Source organism: Carcharodon carcharias, chromosome 2 (assembly GCF_017639515.1).
Source record: "Carcharodon carcharias isolate sCarCar2 chromosome 2, sCarCar2.pri, whole genome shotgun sequence".
Taxonomy (NCBI): Eukaryota; Metazoa; Chordata; class Chondrichthyes; order Lamniformes; family Lamnidae; genus Carcharodon; species Carcharodon carcharias.
In genome coordinates this window covers 152,654,700-152,674,666 of record NC_054468.1, presented here as the reverse complement: position 1 = coordinate 152,674,666, position 19,967 = coordinate 152,654,700, and the positions used below count along the sequence as shown (strand labels likewise).

The window sequence follows — 19,967 nt, the reverse complement described above, 5'->3', positions numbered from 1 at the left end:
ATGACTTGTGTCCACAACTAGCCGTGCCCCTACCAAGCTGTTTCAGTACAGTTACAAAGTCTGGTCAATCCCCCACTATCAACATCCTGGGGGTTATCGCTGACCAGAATCTGAACTGGACTAGCCATATAAATATTGTGGCTACAAGAGCAGGTCAGAGGATGGGAATTTTGCAGAATGTAATTCACTCCTGACTCCCCAAAACCTGTCCAGGTCAAAATCCTGGAACTCCCTCCCTAACAGCACTGTGGGTGTACCCACACCCCATGGATGGCAACTGTTCAAGAAGTCAGCTCACCACCACCTTCTCAAGGGCAATTAGGGATGGGTAATAAATGCTGGCCTAGCCAGCGACACCCATATCCCATGAATGAATTAAAAAACACAACCCAGCAATGTGGAAAATTGCCCAGCTATGTCCAGTCCACAAAAAGCAGAGCAAATTCAACTCGGTCAATTACCACCCCATCAGTCTACTCTTGATCATCAAAGTGATAGAAAGTATCATCAACAGTGCTATCAAGCAGCACTTACTGAGCAATAACCTGCTCACTGACGCTGTTTGGGTTCCACCAGGGCCACTCAGCTTCTGACCTCATTATTGTCTTTGTCCAAACAAGGGCAAAAGAGCTGAATTCAAGAGGTGGGTGTGATTGCCCTTGACTTCAAGGCAGCAGTTGACCAAGCGTGGCATCAAGGAGACCTAGCAAAACTGAAGTCAATGGGAATCAGGGGGAAATCTCTCCACTGCTTGGAGTCATACCTAGCACAAAGGAAGATGATTGTGGTTGTTGGAGGTCAATCATCTCAGTCCCAGGGCATCGTTAGAGGAGCTCCTCAGGTTAGTGTTCTAGGCCTAACCATCTTCAGCTGCTTCATCAATGTCCACCCCCCCATCAGGTCAGTAGTGGAAATCTTCACGGATGATTATACAATGTTCAGCAGCATTCAGATATTGATGCAGTCCATGTCCGTATGCAGTAAGACTTCAGAATCTAGCTATCTACCCTTGACATTCAATAGCATTACCATCGCTGAATCCCCCACTATCAACATTATCCTGGGGGGGGGGTTACCATTGACCACAATATAGATACTATAGATACAAGAGCAGGTCAGAGGTTGGGAATTCTGCAGAATGTAACTCACTTCCTGACTCCCTAAAGCCTGTCCATTTACAAGGCACATGTCAGGAGTGTGATGGAATACTCTCCATTTGCCTGGATGAATGCAGCTCCAACAACACTCAAGAAACTAGGCACCATCCAGGACAAAGCAGCCCGCTTGATTGGCACCTCATCCACAAACATTCACTCCCTCCACTATTGATGCACAATGGCAGCACTGTGTATCATCTACAAAACGCAAAGCAGCAACTCACCAAGGCTTCTTCAACAGAATTTTCCAAACCCGTGACCCCTACCACCTGGAAGGATAAGTGCAGCAGATGCATGGTAACACCACCACCTGCAAGTTCCCCTCCAAGTCACTCATTATCCTGACTTGGAACTATAATGCCCTTCCTTTCGCTGTCACTGGGTCAAAATCCTGGAACTCCCTAATAGCACAGTGGGTGTTCCTACAACACATGGACTGCATTGGTTCAAGAAGGCAGCTCACCACCACCTTCTCAGGGACAATTAAAGGTGGGCAATAAATGCTGGGTGAAAGGGACCACATTGTGAAGCTTCACTTCAGTTTAAATGAAATTCCCTTCCCACAACTTGGACCCACTATTCCCTAACAGTATATCCATTTCAGACATTGCTGGCTCAATATCATTCATAGGAGCAGATACTGGTGTAGTGGTAATGTCACAGGGATAGTAATCCAAAAGCCCATACTAAAACTCTAGGGTCATGCGTTCAAACCCCACCATGGCAGGCGGTGGAATTTGAATTCAACTATTTTTAAAAAAAATCTGGAATTAAAAGCCAGTCTCAATGACACTGATCATGAAACTGTAAAAACCCATCAGGTTCACTAATGACTTTTAGGGAAGGAAATGTGCCATCCTTACCTGGTCTGACCTACTCCAGGCCCACAGCAATGTGGTTGACTTTTAACTGCCCTCTGAAATGGTCAAGCAAGCCATTCAGTTCAAGAACAATTAGGGATAGGCAACAAATGCTGGCATGACAATATTCCAGAACAGAAAACATTTTTAAAAGATCAATAAAAGCCAACAGCAAAACTCTTCACTCAATAACTTTCTCCAAGAACCATCAATAACAGAGAGAAAAAAAAACTATTCACTGTTGTGCATCCCCTTCGTGCCCATCTTCTAGATGCCCTCCCTTGCCTAGTGCTCCTACGCAACGCAACCCCTGTGGAGACAGCATGGCTGGTGAAAGGCTGTTGATTTTAACTGAGGGAAACTGCAGATGACCTTGCTGGATGCCCTTGAGCAGCTTTGCATCTTTAGGGTCCTGCTTTAGACTGCACTACCTTGGCAAGAGTGACAAGATTATGGGCTGATTGGCAATAGCAAGGGCACCAATGCCAGTGGTAGCACAAATGCTGGCATTCTGAGACATGACAGGAGGTTCGTGCTCCACAGTGCCAGTGCCACTGTCACTCCTATGGGACAATGCCTCAGTAATCCTCACAATCTACTGAAGCACAGGTTGCTGGACTGTTATAAGAGTTGAGGTGAGAGTGACTGGATTTGGTCAACTGTGGCATCAAGGAGCCCTAACCTGAAGTCAATGGGAATCAGGGGAAAACTCTCCACTGGTTGGCATCATACCTCACTTAAATGTTGTCTGTGTTGGAAGCAATCACCTCAGCACCAGGACATTGCTGCAGGATTTCCCGAGAGTGGTGACCTAGGTCCAACATTCTCAATTGCTTCATCAATAATCTTGCCTCCAGCATGAGATTAGAAGCGGAGATGTTCACTAATGACTGCACAGTTTTCAGTACTATTCGCAGCTCAGATATTGAAGATGTTTGCACGCAACAAGGTCTGGGCAACATTTGCGCTTGGTCTAAGTGGCAAGTATCGTTTGTGCCACACAAGTGCCAGGCAATAACCATCACCAACAAGAGACAATCTAACCATTTACCCTGCATGTTCGATAATACAACCATTGCTAAATCCCACATCAACATCTAGCGGGGGTTACCATTGGACCAGCCATATAAATACTGTAGCTACAAGAACAGTTCAGAGCTGGGAATTCTGTGGTTAGTAACCAGAGCGCCATCCAGGACAAGGCAGCCAGCTTGATGAGCATGCCATCCATGCCTTAAACATTCACTCTAACCACATTAGTGCACTGCAGCAACTTACCAAGGTTCCTTGGACAGCACCTTCCAAACCTGTGATCCCAGCCCCCTAGAAGAACAAAGGCACCAGATGCAGGAGAACACCCCTGCCTGCAAATTCTCTTCCAAGTCACGCAATATCCTGTCATGGAAATATTTTGCCACTTCTTCAGTATGGCAGGGTCAAAATCCTGGAACTCCTTCCCTCATAGCACTGTTGATGTATCTACACCACATGGACTAAAGCATGCTCATCACTACCTTCTCAAGGGCAATTAGGGATGGGCAATAAATGCTGGGCTTGCTAAAAATGTGCACATCCCATGAACAATTATAAAATAAAAGCCTATATTCACATCAGTGATGGCAGCACTTTGTGACTGGAAAGCAGCAGTCTGGGTCTGCCTGCCAACAGCCAGGAATCTCATGACCACCATCTGAACTTATGCTGCACCACTGAGACATCAGCAGGCCTCGACTGCTTATTATGCAATGGAAACTGAGACAGGCTCCATCATGGGTCAGTCTGGCCGTGCTGTCACAGCCTTCCACAATGGAAGTGGTGGTAGACAAGATAAACTCCAAGCTCTGTGCGATGCTCTGCCCAACAGGGAAGCCTGACTCCTGCATGTTCCTAGCTAGTGACTGGAGGCTATCTGGCAGGCTGCCAATGCACAAGTGAATCAAGCATCTCAGTGTGCATTATAGAGTCATATACAGTACAGGAGGCCATTCGGTCCATCAAGTCCATGCCAGAGTATTCCAGTAATTTCCACTCCCCTGCTTGATCCCCTTAGCCCTGCAAGTTTATTTTCTTCTCCTTTTCTTTTGAAATCATTGATGGTTTCTGCTTGTATCACCCTTGTGGACAGTGAGTGCTAAGTCATGACCACTCACTGCCTAAAATAGTTCTTCATGCACCTCTTGCCCAAAAGCCTAAATCAGTGTTCCCTAGTCCTTGTGCCATCAGTTAATGGGAAGTTTTTCCTTGTCTACCTTATCTTCAGCATTTTCCTAAAGTCTGCCCCAACACAGTTCTCATCCGAGCCACCTGACGTCAACCCTAGGGAGTTTGCACCTGACTTGACCAACCCCCCCATCCTGGCTGCATCCCATTTGTGTCCGGTACTCATCACATGCAGTTCCCGACTCTACTCTCGCCTCTAAGGTCTGTGCAGTGCCAGTATCTGCGTTGATGTCTGCAAATGCAAGGACATGAGGTGGTGCTTCTTCTTCAGAGGTTTGTTCTTCCTCTTGCCCTTGCATTCAAGGCTGCGGAGGCTGATTAGGTGGCAATTCTTGAGTATCTGAAAGCAAAAAGCCTAAAGGGAGTGTAGGGGTGAGTGAAAGAAAATGGGCAATCCATGGTCTCTTCATCTGTGATTTCCATTTCATCCTCTACATCTGCTCAAGGGCAGCCTGCAAGGTCTTTCTTTGATTGCAAGCTTCATGTGTGGCTCTTGTGGCAGAACATGCCTCTCAAGGATTGGTCTCTTCAGCTACCAGCAGAGGTGGGTTATATGAAGACATCCCATCTGAAAAGGATTGTTTGCTGACTATCCATCATCTTTCACAGATGGAAAAATGCCAACAATGAATTCTTGCTCCCTGATCGTTATCGAGTGACTCAGTTTATTTAACTGGAATGCAATGTATGCAAATATAGGGTGAAACTAGAAGTAGGCTGCAATGTGATGTCCTCTCTAGAATCAACTATCACGTACCTACATATGAATGATAGGTACCTAAAAAATGTACCAGAGAACTGCAGAGTAAAATGATTAAAGAAAAAAAAATCTAATATAAGAAACTTCAACTTTTTAAACTATAGACTAACATCTGTAGTTCTCACCCCCAAAAGCATCTTTGTCACCATTCTTAACCGCATTCTACCTATCTTGTGTCTGCCTCGACTCAGTGATAGGATTTTCACATACAAGTCAGAAGGTTGAGAGCTTAAGGTCACTCCTGAGATTTGAGCATTTAATCTGCTGACACTGAGATGAAACATTAAACTGAAGCTCAGGTGGACGTAAAAGATCCCACAATATGACTCGAAGAAGAGCAGGGGAGTTCTCCCCTGTGTGCCTCAGCCAACATTTGAAAAGGATTATCTGATCATGATCACATTATTGCATAGAGGTATTAGGTACTAAAACACAGAAGTAATGCTGAACCTTTAAAAAGCTCTGGTTAGGTCACAACGAGAATGTTGAACCAGTCCTGGTCATCACATTTTAGGAAGGATGTGAGAGTTCTTGAGAGAGTGCAGAAGAGGTTAACCAGAATGGTTCCAAGGTGGCTTAGTTGTAGGAGGCAGAGGGTGATGACAGAAGGATGCTTAGTGACTGGAAGCCAGTGTACAGTGGCGTACCACAGGGATCTGTGCTGGGTCCCCGATTTGTCATTTATATAAACCACATAGATGACTATGTGGGGGGTAGGATTAGTAAGTTTGCGGATGACACAAAGATTGGTTGGGTGGCTAACAATGAGGTCTTGGGCTACAGGAAGATATAGACGGGATGGTCAAATGAGCAGATAAGTGACAGATGGAGTTTAACCCTGAAAAGTGTGAGGTGATACACTTTGTAAGGAGTAATTTGACAAGGAAGTATTCAATGAATGGCATGGCACTAGGAAGTTCTGAGGAACAAAGGGACCTTGGCGTGTGTGTCCATAGATCTCTGAAGGTGGAGGGGCACATTAGTGAGGTGGTGAAAGAGGCATATGGGACACTTGCCTTTATCAATTGAGGCATAGATTACAAAAGTAGGGAGGTCATGTTGGAGTTGTATAGAACCTTAGTGAGGCCACAGCTGGAGTACTGTGTGCAGTTCTGGTCACCACTTTATAGGAAGGATGTGATTGCACTGGAGGGAGCGCAGAGGAGATTCACCAGGATGTTGCCTGGGATGAAACATTTAAGTTACAAAGAGAGGTTGGATAGACTTGGGTTGTTTTCGTTGGAGCAGAGAAGACTGAGGGGCGACCTGATCGAGGTGTATAAGGTTATGAGGGGCATGGATAAGGTGGATAGGGAGCAGCTGTTCCCCTTAGTTGAAGGGTTAGCCACAAGTGGGCTAAGTTCAAGGTGAGGGGCAGGAGGTTTAGGGGGATGTGATGAAAAACTTTACCCAAAGGGTGGTGATGGTTTGGAATGCATTGCCTGGGAGGGTAGTGGAGGCGGGTTGCCTCACATCCTTTAAAAAGTACCTGGATGAGCACTTGGCATGTCATAACATTCAAGGCTATGGGCCAAGTGCTGGTAAATGGGATTAGGTAGGTAGGTCAGGTGTTTCTCACATGTCAGTGCAGACTCGATGGCCGAAGGGCCTCTTCTGCACTGTGATTCTGTGATTGTGTGTGAGGGAATTTAGCTACACTGTTAGGTTGGAGAAGCTGGGTTGTTTTCTTTGGAGCAAAGGTGATTGGAGGGAGATTTGATAGGTGTATAGAAGACCGATAAACAGGTTTAGATAAGATGAAAAAAAAGCTGTTCTCATTAGCTGATGATAGAAGAACTAAGGGACATTGATTTAAGATTTTGGTCAAGAGATACATTTGGGAACATGAGGAAGAAGTTTTTTTTTTTTACACAGCAAGTAGTAATGACCTGATACTCGCTGCCTAGGAGGGTGAGAGAAGCAGAAATGGTTAATGATTTTAAAAGGAAATTAGATGGATATTTGAGGGAAATAAACTTGTAGGGCCATTGGGATAGCACAGCGCAATAGACTGTGACTGGATTACCATAGTAACTACGCTTCAAAAGTACATAATTGGTTGTGAAGAGTTTTGGGATGTCCTGAACACACGAAAGGTGCAATATAAATGCAAGTCTTTGTCTTGTTTCTTTCTTTGTGTGCAACTCTCACTTAATTACAACCCAAATACCATACTGTACCTGCGGTTAAAACCTGCCCTAAAATTACTTCAGACACGTCTTCTGGTTTGATACTTGCTCTCTTCAGGACTTCTTTTATCACCACCGAAGCCAGGCCATGGGCAGTCAGACTAGATAAATTGCCATTGAAGGAACCTACACAGATAAATAAATCAATAACATCAAAATTTACTAAGATACCACAAGTTATGCAATGCAAATAACCCAGATTCCTAGAAGGAAATATTTATTAATGGGCACTATGTTAAATTGCTGTTTCTTAAATGTTGGATTGTTTCATTACTATTTTGAGAGTCTGAAGATTTGGAAAGACCTGTTCTTAGCACTATGTCTTTGTAACCACTAGTGGTACATAAATTTGAAATCTGAATATCAGGATCTGTTGTCAGCAATTTGAGATATTTGGAATGTGACCTCAATGTAAACATAATTAAGCAACTCTCAAATACAAAAACAAGAGATGCCAGGGTAGAATTTCTCCAAAGAATCCCCAATCTCTTGCCATAGCTTTGACGGGACTCCTGCAGAAACAGTATAAATGGCTGTTTCCACCAATTTCCGCCTAAATTACAGCAGATCATCAGGAAAACATCTACATAAAATCAAGGTGCCCCAGTTTTGGTGACATTAAAACAGAAATGGTGGAGGCGTCAGAGACTTGGAGAGTGGCAAATGTGTCACCCTTTTTCAAAGAGGATGTAAGGACATTTCTAGCAACATTCCTCAAACAGTTAGTTTAACAACAATAGAGATAAGGTCTTAGAAACAATAGTCGGGGTGGGGGGGGGGGGGGGGTGCGGGGGTGGAAATCAACCGGTACTTGGAGAAGTTTGAATGAATTAAATGAATTAAGGATAACTAGCACAGGTTTGTAAACAGCAGATCTTGCTTGACTAATGTAATTGAATTTTTTGATGAAGTACAGAGAAGGTGGATAAAGCGAATGCAGTGGATGTTGTCGATATGTATTTTAAGAAAGCATTTGACAAAGTACTACATAAAAGACTGGTTAACAAAAAAATGCACATGGAGTAAGGTCAGTGTTCAACTGGATAAAGCTTAAGAACAGTAAACAGTGAGCTGTGGTAAATATTTATTTTTCAGACTGGAGGATGGTAGACAGTCATGTTTTCAAGGGCCAGTGCTCGGATCACTGCTCTTTTTTGTTATATATAAATGACTTGGACCTTGGAATATATAATAAAATTTCAACATTTGTTGATGATATTAAACTTGGAAGAGTGGCAAACTGTGAGGATGAGATAAATCACCTGCAACAGCATGTAGATAGGCTAGCAGAATGGGCAGACAAATGAAATTTAATACAGCAAGGTGTGAGGTGATGCAGTTTGGCAGAAGGTATAGGGTATCAGTACTATGGGCTTAATGGCACAGTTCTAACGAGTGTGCACAAACAGAGGGACCTGGGGTGCATGTGTATCTTTGAAGGTGGCAGGACATATTGAAGAGTAGTTAGCAAAGTACATGAGGATCTTGGGCTTCGTAAAAAGAGGCATTGAGTATAAAAGCAGGAAGTTATGCTGAACCTTTATAAATAACTGTTTTGGTTCCAAACACTGCATCCAGTTCTGGTCACCACACTTCAGGAAAGATGTGAGGCTCCATGAAGTGTAGAAAGATTTACCAGAATGGTTCCACGAATGGGGAAATTTAGTTACAAGGTTAGGTTGGAAAACTATGGGTTGTTCTCCTTAGAACAAAACAGATTAAGTTGAGATTTGATAGAAGTGTACAAGGTTATGACAGGCTTAGATACGGTAGACAAGGCAAAACTGTACGCATTGGCTGATAGTACATGGACTCAGTGACACAGAATTAAGATTTTAGACAAGAGATATTGGGAAGGTGGTGATGGCCTGGAACTCACCACAAGTGACTGCAAGTGTCGTAGAAGCAGAAATAACCGATGATTTGAAAAGGAAATTGGATTGGCACTTCAAGGAAATAAACCTTCAGGACTATGGGAATTGAGTGGGGGATTGGGACTGACTGGACTGCTATGAGGCAAGCCAGCATAGACCTGATGAGCCGAATGACCTCCTTCTGTGCCGTAAATGACTCCGGCTCTAAACATGCAGCAGGACTGTCAGCATCTTTAAGTTGAAAATGGGTTAATAGTTTAGGGATGGATCCTCTGCCAGATTACTAGTCTACAATGTTAATCTATTTCACAGAATCTTTACAGTGCAGAAGGAGGCAATTTGGCCCATCGACTCTGCACTGGCTTCTGAAAGAGCATTCCAACAAGTCCCACTCCCTTGCCTTATCCCCGTAACCTTGCACGTTCTCTCTTTTCAGGTAATAATCTAATTCCCTTTTGAATACCTTGATCGAACGTGCCTCCACCACCCTTTCAGGAAGTTCATTCCAGACTCCAATCACCTCTGGGTGAAAAAATTTTTTCCTCACATCACATTTACCCCTTTTGCCAATTATTTTGAATCTATACCTTCAAGCTTTTGATGCTCTCCTGAGTGGGAATAGTTTCTCACTATTTACCCTTTCCATGCCCCTCAGGATCTTGAATACCTCTATCAAGTCTCTTCTCAGCCTTCTTTTCTCCATGGAAAAGAGACCCAACCTCTCTAATCTATCTTCATAACTACAGTTCTTTATCCCTGGAATGATTCTTGCGAATCTCCTCTGTACTCTCTCCCATGCTTCACATCCTTCCTCAAGTATGGCACCCAGAACTGGACGCAGTACTCCAGATGAGGCCTAACTAGTGTCTTATACAAGTTCAACATGACCTCCATATTCTTGTACTCAATGCCCCTATTAATAAAGCCTAAGATACTATGCTTTATTAACTGCTCCCTCAACATGCCCTGACTAGTCTGTAGTTGCCAGCTTTATCCTTGCACCCCTTTTTAATCCTTTAACACCTGTTAATCTCTTTGTGAATGTTGACGGACCTTCTGTGCATTTCCAGCATTTTAATTTTTTTCTGTCATCAAACAATTGCTCTTAGTCACTTTGTCTCTGAGCATTTCCTACAATTCTCTGCAGATACAGCAGCTGGGCAGAATAGGGAGCAGCATTTAAATGAAAAACAAGCTTAAAAGGTAATGTTATTTTGTTATATTATTCTAATATGATTTAATAATTATATATTCATGCTTATGTATACATAAGTATTCAGAGTGAGACATCACTCACTATTCCACTATGGTCAGATGCCAACAATATATCAGTCTGCAGTATGTGGTGAAATCTGTTAAATACACTCAAAGAAAGCTCTAGCATTTGTGTCTAAAAGTATGATTATTTCAAACTGCTAGGAACCACAAGGCATGGTGACAGCATGTGTCTGAGAGTAAAATTCAAGCATTATAATCAAAATAAATGCTGAATCAGATTGAGAAAATTCAACCTGAATTCGTGCCAGAGAGAGAGAAAAAACTGAGTGAAGTGTGGAAAGCAAAATGGCTGCCGCTGCAGCAATGATTGCATAGCCCCAGCTCAGGATGAATTAGGAGGGTTATGATGTTATGGGGGCATTTGAGAAGCTTACCAAATATACAGGTTAACATTCAGTAGTTTTCTAAAAGTCACTAGCGAAGAGGGCAAGCTCAGCAACATCCTTTTGTGGGTAGAAGAGAAAGGTTTAGATTTGTTTAATAGCTGGGAAATCAATGAGAATGACAGTAAAAACCTAGATAATTTTTTGTGAAAATTAGCACACATCTCCAGCCAAAGTCAAATCATTGATCCATCAATACGAATTTCAAAGCCTGAAGCAGGGATCTCGGTGAGCCGAGTGACAATTTCTTAACAGGGTTGAGAAACGAAGCCAAGAAGTGATAATTCAAGGATGAAAGGTTGGTAGATCAGCTCATTTGGGGCTCTGCACAACTTGATGTACAATAAAGCTCAGATTGGAAAAAAACAAGCTTACAATATTGCAGGTTGTTGACAGTACCAGGGTACATGAAGCCATGAGTAGACAGATGAAGATGCTGACTACCTAAACGACGAGCCTTCAGTTAAGTCAAGAGAAAGGCAGCAGGGTTGATGCATTGAAACAGCAATAAAAGAATGCACTCCAGACAGAGAGAAAGATGAACAAGAGCTGTGGACATTATGAATTCACAGACAGATGGGAATGTCCCACATAAGAATCAAATCGTACAGCTTGTGGAAAGTTCGGTCACTGGGAAAAGACATGTAGACCACAGAAAGGAGATGCTAAAGGTATTACCAGAGGCAGAGCAACAGGGCAAATGAGAAAGAAAAGAAACCAAAATATCCATATCCTAGAAGATGAGGGCGAGTCTGAGGCATAGGAACTACATAACTGCAAGAAATGGCTGGATGTGACAGTTCCCAGAGAAAAGGAATTCACACAACTATTCAGATCAGGAACAAGGTGAGAAGTAAGTCCACAACTAAAAATCTAAAGCTTGATACCAGAGCACAGAGTAACATTATCCTACTCAGGCTATACCAGAAGATCTTTTCTGAAAATTTGAAAGAAAATCCAAGTGACGTCATGATAATGGCCCACAGGGGGACTGGGAATTGACAGCTAGGAACAACTCAAATTAGAGGGTCAAATAAAGGAAAGAGAGCTCCAAGAGATAAGAGGAAAAAAAATGATTTTCAGAGTCACAGAGCCCACAGATTGGGTAAATTCCATCCTTGTGAGAGAGATGCTAAATGGGTGACTATGAATTTACCTGGATCCTAAAGATCTTAATCTAGCAATAAAGAGGAATCACTACAAAAACAGAATTACCTGGAAAATTCAGCAGGTCTGGCAGCATCGGCGGAGAAGAAAAAAGTTGATGTTTCGAGTCCTCATGACTCTTCAACAGAACTGAGTGAATCTAAGGAGAGGGGTGAAATAAAAGCTGGTTTAAGGTGCGGGGAGGGGGGCGGGGGGGGAAGAAGAGAAGTTGGTGGGGGTTGGGGGGGTGTGGGGGGGTGTGGTTATAGGGACAAGCAAGCAGTGATAGGGGCAGATAATCAAAAGATGTCACAGACCAAAGAACAAAGAGGTGTTGAAGGTTATCTAAACGAATGTGCTAATTAAGAATGGATGGCAGGTATAGCTCTAGTGGGGGTGGGGTGGAATAAGACTAACAGGGCATAAAAGGTATAAATTTAAAAATAATGGAAATAGGTGGGAAAAGAAAAATCTATATAAATTATTGGAAAAAACAAAAAGGAGGGGGAAGAAACGGAAAGGGGGTGGGGATGGAGGAGGGAGTTCAAGATCTAAAGTTGTTGAATTTAATATTCAGTCCGGAAGGCTGTAAAGTGCCTAGTCGGAAGATGAGGTGCTGTTCCTCCAGTTTGCGTTGAGCTTCACTGGAACAATGCAGCAAGCCAAGGACAGACATGTGGGCAAGAGAGCAGGGTGGAGTGTTAAAATGGCAAGCGACAGGGAGGTGTGGGTCATTCTTCGCTTGCCATTTTAACACTCCACCCTGCTCTCTTGCCCACATGTCTGTCCTTGGCTTGCTGCATTGTTCCAGTGAAGCTCAACACAAACAGGAGGAATAGCACCTCATCTTCCGACTAGGCACTTTACAGCCTTCTGGACTGAATATTGAATTCAACAACTTTAGATCTTGAACTCCCTCCTCCATCCCCACCCCCTTTTTGTTTCTTCCCCCTCCCTTTTGTTTTTTCCAATAATTTATATAGATTTTTCTTTTCCCATCTATTTCCATTATTTTTAAATCTCTACCTTTTATGCCCTATTAGTCTTATTCCACCCCAGCCCTACTAGAGCTGTATCTAGTGTGTCCTGCCATCCATTCTTAATTAGCACATTCATTTAGGTAATATCACCATCTTCAACACCTCTTTGTTCTTTGGTCTGTGACATCTTTTGATTATCTGCTCCTATCACTGCTTGCTTGATGCTACAACCACAACCCCCGCCCCCCCGCCCGCCACTCCTCTCCCCCCACCCCACCACCTTAAACCAACTTATATTTCACCCCTCTCCTAATTTTACTCAGTTCTGTTGAAGGGTCATGAGGACTCAAACGTCAACTTTTTTCTTCTCCGCCGATGCTGCCAGACCAGCTGAGTTTTTCCAGGTAATTCAGTTTTTGTTCTGGATTTCCAGCATCCGCAGCTTTTTGTTTTTATAAGAGGAATCACTACCCTATTCCAACACTGGAAGAGCTCATGCACTGGCACGGGGAAAAGGTTTTCAGTAAATTTGATGCCAGAAACGGATACTGGAACTTGACGAGGAATTTTCGCTGTTGACAACATTCAGCACACCCTTCAGATGGTAAAAAATTCCTGCATCTACCTTTTGGTCTTAAAGTAATCGAGGATATGTTCCCACAGCAAATAGGTGAGACATACAAGGGATGCAAATGAGCAGTCAGTATAGCTGATGGTATCTAAATCTACGGTGTAGATGAAAAAGATTATGACTACCATTTATATGAAGCCATGGGGAGAACAAGGATAGCTGAGATCAAGTTAAATGCAGAAAATGCATTGAGAAGGTGACAAAATGTACACACCTGGCAGAGTCAAGCTGAGCTCTGAAAAAAATTACAGCTATCTCTGACGGAAGCTCCAAGAGACAAGAAAGAGCTGCAAGGTTTCCTTGGTTTGATCCAGCACATGAGTTCTTCACATGTCAGAACACACAGCCAACCTACAAGAGCTGATGAGAGAGGATGTTCAGTACCAATGATCAGAGTCAGATGAGAGGAGTTTCAGAAAACTCAATGTAGTAGTATGCAAGGAGATAGGTCTAGAACAGAAAGAAACCTGCCACTCTACAAGTAGATGCTCTTGTCTGGGAGCAGCTCTGATATAAGAGAGAAAATCGATAGCATTCGCATTCAAGGCTCTAACATCAGCTGAGACCAGATATGCCAAGGTAGAAAGAGAGGTTTTGGCAATCATTTGTCGATGTAAGAAATTCCATATATATCTCTATGAGAGAAATTTTATAGCGGAGTGTGATCAGTATCTCCTCAAGCAGGTCTACAAGATAAATCTGTATAAAGCACCGGCGAGACTGCATTGGCTACTCTTGAGGTTTCAAGTTGTGATTTCATTCTAAGTGCAAACCAGGAAGCGAAATGGGGCTAGCAGGTGCCACATGAGCGATATGAAATAAAAGGCTTAGGTGTAAAGATCCATCACCTAGTAACACCACAGAAACAATCAAATTAGAGATTAGACCAATAATGATGAAGTGTTACATATCCTATCTCGGCAAGTGATCCAGGGATGGCCTGATAAGATACAACAAACACAGCCAGCAATATGGCAGTAACGGTCTATCCGAGAATGACATCCCACTAGAAAATGGTGTTCTGATGGATGAATCCAGAATCACTGTACCTAAAACGATGCAAAAAAAATTTCTTCAGAAGATACATAAAGGCCACATGGCAATGGAGAAGTGATCAGCTGTATACTGTAAAAGGCATCAACAAAGACATTGGAAGAATGGTATCTATATGCAGTGTATATCAGAAGAATAGGAATACATAGAAGGAAGAGGAGACTGATAACCACTGGTGTACCAACCAAACCATGACATACTGTGGGAGCCAATTTATTCACACACAATCAAGAATGGTATCTCACAGTAGCGTACTTTTACTTCAATATTTTAGAGTATTTTAGTGATAACACTATTACTTTTATCAGAGCGGTGAAAGATTTAAGAACTATAACAATCATCTCAGCAGTATGAGTTCTGTTCGCTGAACAAGGGATTCCTGAATAATGGAACCCAATTCACCTCCAGAGAGTTTAAAGAATTTGCTGAACAGTATAGGTTCAACATCATCACCATATTAACCAAGGGGACACAGGTTTATAGAAAAACACATCTAGACAGTCAAGAGAACACTTGTGAAAGGCTGAAAGACAAAGGGAGACCCAAAACTTGCCTTATTGTTAACTCCTACTTACTGAAGGCTGACATGAAATCGTCTGCAGAGCTACTCTACGGCAGAAACAAGACAACTTTGCCAAGCAAGATACCTCCTCCTGGCCAATGGATCGTGTAAGACACCAACTCACTGATGCACAGGTAGAAGAAGGTCAACACTTCAACAAGCATGTCTTGCCCAAGTTGTTGCCCAAACTGTACATGTACAGGGTCCAATCATGAAAATGTGGAACCCAGCAAAAGCTGGAAAAGCAGAAAAGGTCATCAACAATACCTGCAATTTCACTAACATGTGAGACATCAACAGCACCAGCAGCAAGCGGCGTGACAACGTCAGCAGCAAGTGACACATCATGCACGACCCCCAAAACACCAGTAGCAATATCATCAGTACAGCATACCGACTCATCACTGACAGCAATGACTACCAAATCCACAACATGAAAGCTGAACCACAACATGAAAGCTACTACCTAAGCGAATCCATGAATAATGTCTTCCAAGAAAAGAAAACAAGGTATAAAAAGCTCTTAAGTTTGTTCGTTGCAATTAAAAAAGTCGATTGTTAATCTTCTTTCCTTTAGACATAATATTAAAAAAACTAATAATTGTAAGTTATATTGGTATATAGAGGCTTTTTTGTAAAAAGGAAGAAAAATGCGATATCATATTACTCCAATATAATTTAGGAATTAAGCTCATGTGTAAATAAGTGTCCAGACTGTCCTACAGACATCAGGTACCAACCAACCATGTATCAGTCTGCAGCACAAGGTGAGATCTGTGAAGTGCACTTGAAAAAGCTCTAGCGTTTGTGGCTAAAACTGTGGGCAGAATTTTTTAAGATGGTGGGGTCTCACGCCCACCACCAACAGAATCAGTGGGGAATACATCCCCGTCAATCACAGAAATCCTGCCTCAGGAGCTGCCAGCCAATCTCATTGACTGGCAGCTCTGTAGTCCCAGCAACGCCAGTGCCAGTAGTGGCCATGACTGAGACGACAGGCAGTCCCCCGATTCTAAGGGCAGGGATTTAATGATCCTCCACTGTGCAGTCTGCAGGCTTGCAGTGCAGGGGGTGGGGGGCCAGGTTTGGGATGCTGTAAAACTCTATAGGTGGCCTGATCGCAATTTTTCATGGCAGCTCACCCTCAACCTAACTGAAACCCTTAAGTGGCCATTAATGGCCACTTCCCACCTGGCTTCAATTTTGAGGCTGGCAGGAGGACTTCAGGGGCCAGAGGGAAGCCCAGCAGATCACCCTGCTCAGGCCTCAGGCAGGAAGTGTGGGTGCACATATACCTCCTTCAAGGGCCCCCTTTCCACACTGGGCACCCTCCTTCAAAGTCTGCTCTCTGTAAGTGCTCTCTCCCGACCCTGGCCTTTTAATCAAGACACCACCCACCTCTTGAGGCCTCACCTCTCCTCCCTGCTCTGAGGCTCCCCTGAACTTAACTGGTGCTGGACTCTCAGACTTTGGCCTGGATTTGGACTCAGGAGCCATTTAAATATGGCTTACGGGACCCGATTCTGGGATTCGTGCACCCATTCCTGCCAACTCCAATTTTACCTGGCACAGGATAAGGGTACATTAGCAAGCCCAAAATGTGCACTCCCAAACTTGCCAGCTCTATTGTGGGGTTAGGCATCTCCTAGCCACCCCACAATTTATATGCGGTCCGGACAGCTACTCCATGACTCGTGGTTCATGGATTTCAGAGAAGTCGTGAACCATAGTCTGGATTCGGGAACCTTTTGAAAGGTATGTTGAAAAGGTCTTATCCATGTCCCCCATGCCAACAGATGCTAACTCGTGCCCCTCACCCACTCCCATGGCCCCCTATAGGAGTTTGTTTAGTCAGCTGGCGAGAACTGTTGACTTTGCTTGACTGACATCTTTATGTGGTTTTAAGTTATCTTTTTTGTGGCATCTTTTGTCAATGTCTCAATGTTTATTTGCACAAGATTAAGAAGTGTGATGTTTGAAGACCCTATTATAGATTCTTTTTCAAAAAAAATTCGAATGGGTGGTTTTTAACAATTGTAAACATGAGAGTGTTACTATGGGGTTCATCGTGTACATAGTGTGAATGCATATGGAAGGGCTGTGAATTGGCCCACTTGGGGTGGGTGTGAGGGCATAAGTTGGCATGAGGGCTAAGACACCATGGGCTGGATGAATGGGTATGGAAAGGCCATATTTTGGCATGGAGGTGTTGCAGGGAGCAGGTGTGGGGGTGAGGGGAAGAGGGCTTGAGGGTCTAAAATGTCATAATGCAACTAGGACAAAGTCCCAGAGCACCGAGGCGGGCCATTTAACCAGCCCACCTTGGCACTCGGCTGTCCCCATGGCTGTGTACAGTCTGATTCTGGGGGGTGGCGGGCCTGACCCCAGAGTGAAGATCTGGCCATTCAGGGGCCTTTCTACCGAGGCAGGTGTGGCAAGCAGGAAATTTCCTGACTCGAGCTACCTGAATCAGTAGCAGAAATCAGAGCCTGAGAAGGGAGTTCGCCCGAATAAGGGACTACGTAAGTGCACGAGTCTCGCAGCAGGCTGGGGAGTGAGGTCTGGGGGATGGGGAGAGAGGGTTTGGAGTCTTGACGGAGAGGCTAAGGAAGAAAGGAGTTCCCATAGGCAACAGACCAGGAAATGGGGTGGAATGGAGGGGCACCGATGTGAAAAGGAGGCCCGAGGGAGTCATTTCCCCCTGCTTCCCACCAGAGGCTCAAACAGGCCACCCCTGCCACTGAACTCCTCCTGCCAATCTCAAAATTGAGGCTGTGCAGGAAGCAGCCTTTTAAGGGTCTCAACTGGGGCTAAGGCAGGCAGGACACCCTGGTCCTCACCCATTCCCCCATAAAATTTCACCTGTAAACCAGCTAGCAAGGGACCATAAAATTCAGCCCTGTGGTTGCTTTGTATTACTTTGTAGCTGGGGACCATATGACAAGGTACATTCCTGGAAAGTACAAATGGGGAGGTGGGCAGTGTAATAGTAATGTCTCTTTACTAGTAATCCAAATTCCATCATGGCATCTGGTGGAATTTAAATTCAATTAATAAATCTGGAATTAAAAGAGCTAGTCTAAGAAAGCTGGTGACCATGAAACCATTGTTGATTCTCATAAAAACCCATCTAGTTCAATAACATACTTCAGGGAAGGAAATCTGCTGTCCTTACCTGGTCTTGCCTCCTTGTGACCCACAGCAATGTGGCTGACTCTTAAATGCTCTCTGAAATGACCTAGGAAGCCATTCAGTTGTATCAAACCACCACCAAGTCTAAAAGGAATGAAACCAGACAGACCACCCAGCATAGCCCTGGACACCGAAAACGGCACACCCAGCCTGTTGATTCTGCAAACTCCTCCTTATCAACACCTGGGGGCTTGTGCCAAAATTGGGACAGCTGTTCCACAAACTAGACAAGCAGCAGCCTAGCAGTCATAATGACAGTCATACCTTACAGATCATGTCCCAGACACTGCCTTCAGCATCCAATGCCCCAGACACAACCGACAGGACAGACCCATCAAAGGTGGCAGCACAGTAGTATACAGTCGGGAGGGAGTTGCCTTGGGAATTATCAATATTGACTTTGGACCCCATGAAGTCTCATGGCAGCATGTCAAACATGGGCTCGGATACCTCCTGCTGCTTACCACTTATCATTCTCCCTCAGCTGATGAATCAGTAATCCTCCATGTTGAACACAACTTGGAGGAAGCACTTGAGGGTGGCAAGGGCACAGAATGTACTCTGGGTGGGGGACTTCAATGTCCATCACCAAGAGTGGCTCGGTAGCACCACTCCTGATGGAGCTAGCCGAGTCCTAAAGACCATGGCTACTAGACTGGGTTTTCGGCAGGTGGCGAGGGAAGCAAGAGGGCAAAAAAAATACTTGTCCTCATCAATCTACCTGTCACAAATGCATCTGTCCATGACAGTATTGGTAGGAGTGACCACTGCACAGTCCTTGTGGAGGTGAAGTCCAGTCTTTACATTGAGGATACCCTCCATTGTGTTGCGTGGCACTTTCAGTGTGCTAAATGGGATAGATTTCAAACAGACATGCAATGCAAAACTCCATGAGGTGCTGTGGGCCATCAGCAGCAGCAGAATTGTAAAGAACCACAATCTGTAAACTCCTGGTCTAGCATGGCCCCCGCTCTACCATTACGTTCAAGCCAGGGGATCAGCCCTGTTTCAATGAAGAGTGCAGATGGGCATGCCAGGAGCAGCACCAAACAAATCTAAAAATAAGGTGTCAACCTGGTGAAGCTGCAGCACAGGACTACTCGCATGCCAAACAGTGGAAGCAGCATGCAATAGACAGAGCTAAGTGATCCCACAACCAATGGATCAGCTCTGCAGTCCTGCTACATCCAGCAATGAAAGGTGAAAGACAATTAAACAACTAACTGGAGGAGGAGGCTTCACAAATGTCCCCATCCTCAATGATGGGGACCCCAGCAGATCAGTGCAAAAGATGAGGCTGAAGCATTTGCAGCTACCTTCATTCAAAAGTGCTGAGTGAATGATCCATCTTAGCCTCCTCCTAAGGTCCCCAGCATCACAGATGCCAGTTTTCAGCCAATTTGATTCACTCTAATGATATCAAGAAACGGCTGAAGTATTGGGTACTACAAAGGCTATGGGCTCTGACAATATTCCGGTAAAAGTACTGAAGACTTGTGCCCCAGAACTAGATGCGCTCCTACCAAGCTGTTCCAGTACAGCTACAACATAGGCATCTACCCAGCAATGTGGAAAATTGCCCAGCTATGTCCAGTCCACAAAAAGCGGGAAAAATCCAACCCAGCCAATTACCATCCCATTGTTCTAATCTCGATCATCAGCAGAGTGACAGAAGTTGTTGT

The 19,967-nt window shown here is 44.1% G+C and overlaps 1 protein-coding gene across 2 annotated transcripts in view; it reads right to left on the bottom strand.

Moving 5' to 3' along the window:
• The window catches only part of acat2 (acetyl-CoA acetyltransferase 2), a 96,494-nt gene that overhangs the window by 71,202 nt on the left and 5,325 nt on the right, over positions 1 to 19,967 (bottom strand). For both annotated transcript variants that reach the window (XM_041182790.1, XM_041182791.1), the window contains exon 2: positions 7,178 to 7,312. In XM_041182790.1, the coding sequence (XP_041038724.1) occupies positions 7,178 to 7,312 (135 nt within the window). The remainder of the gene's footprint in view (positions 1 to 7,177; positions 7,313 to 19,967) is intronic.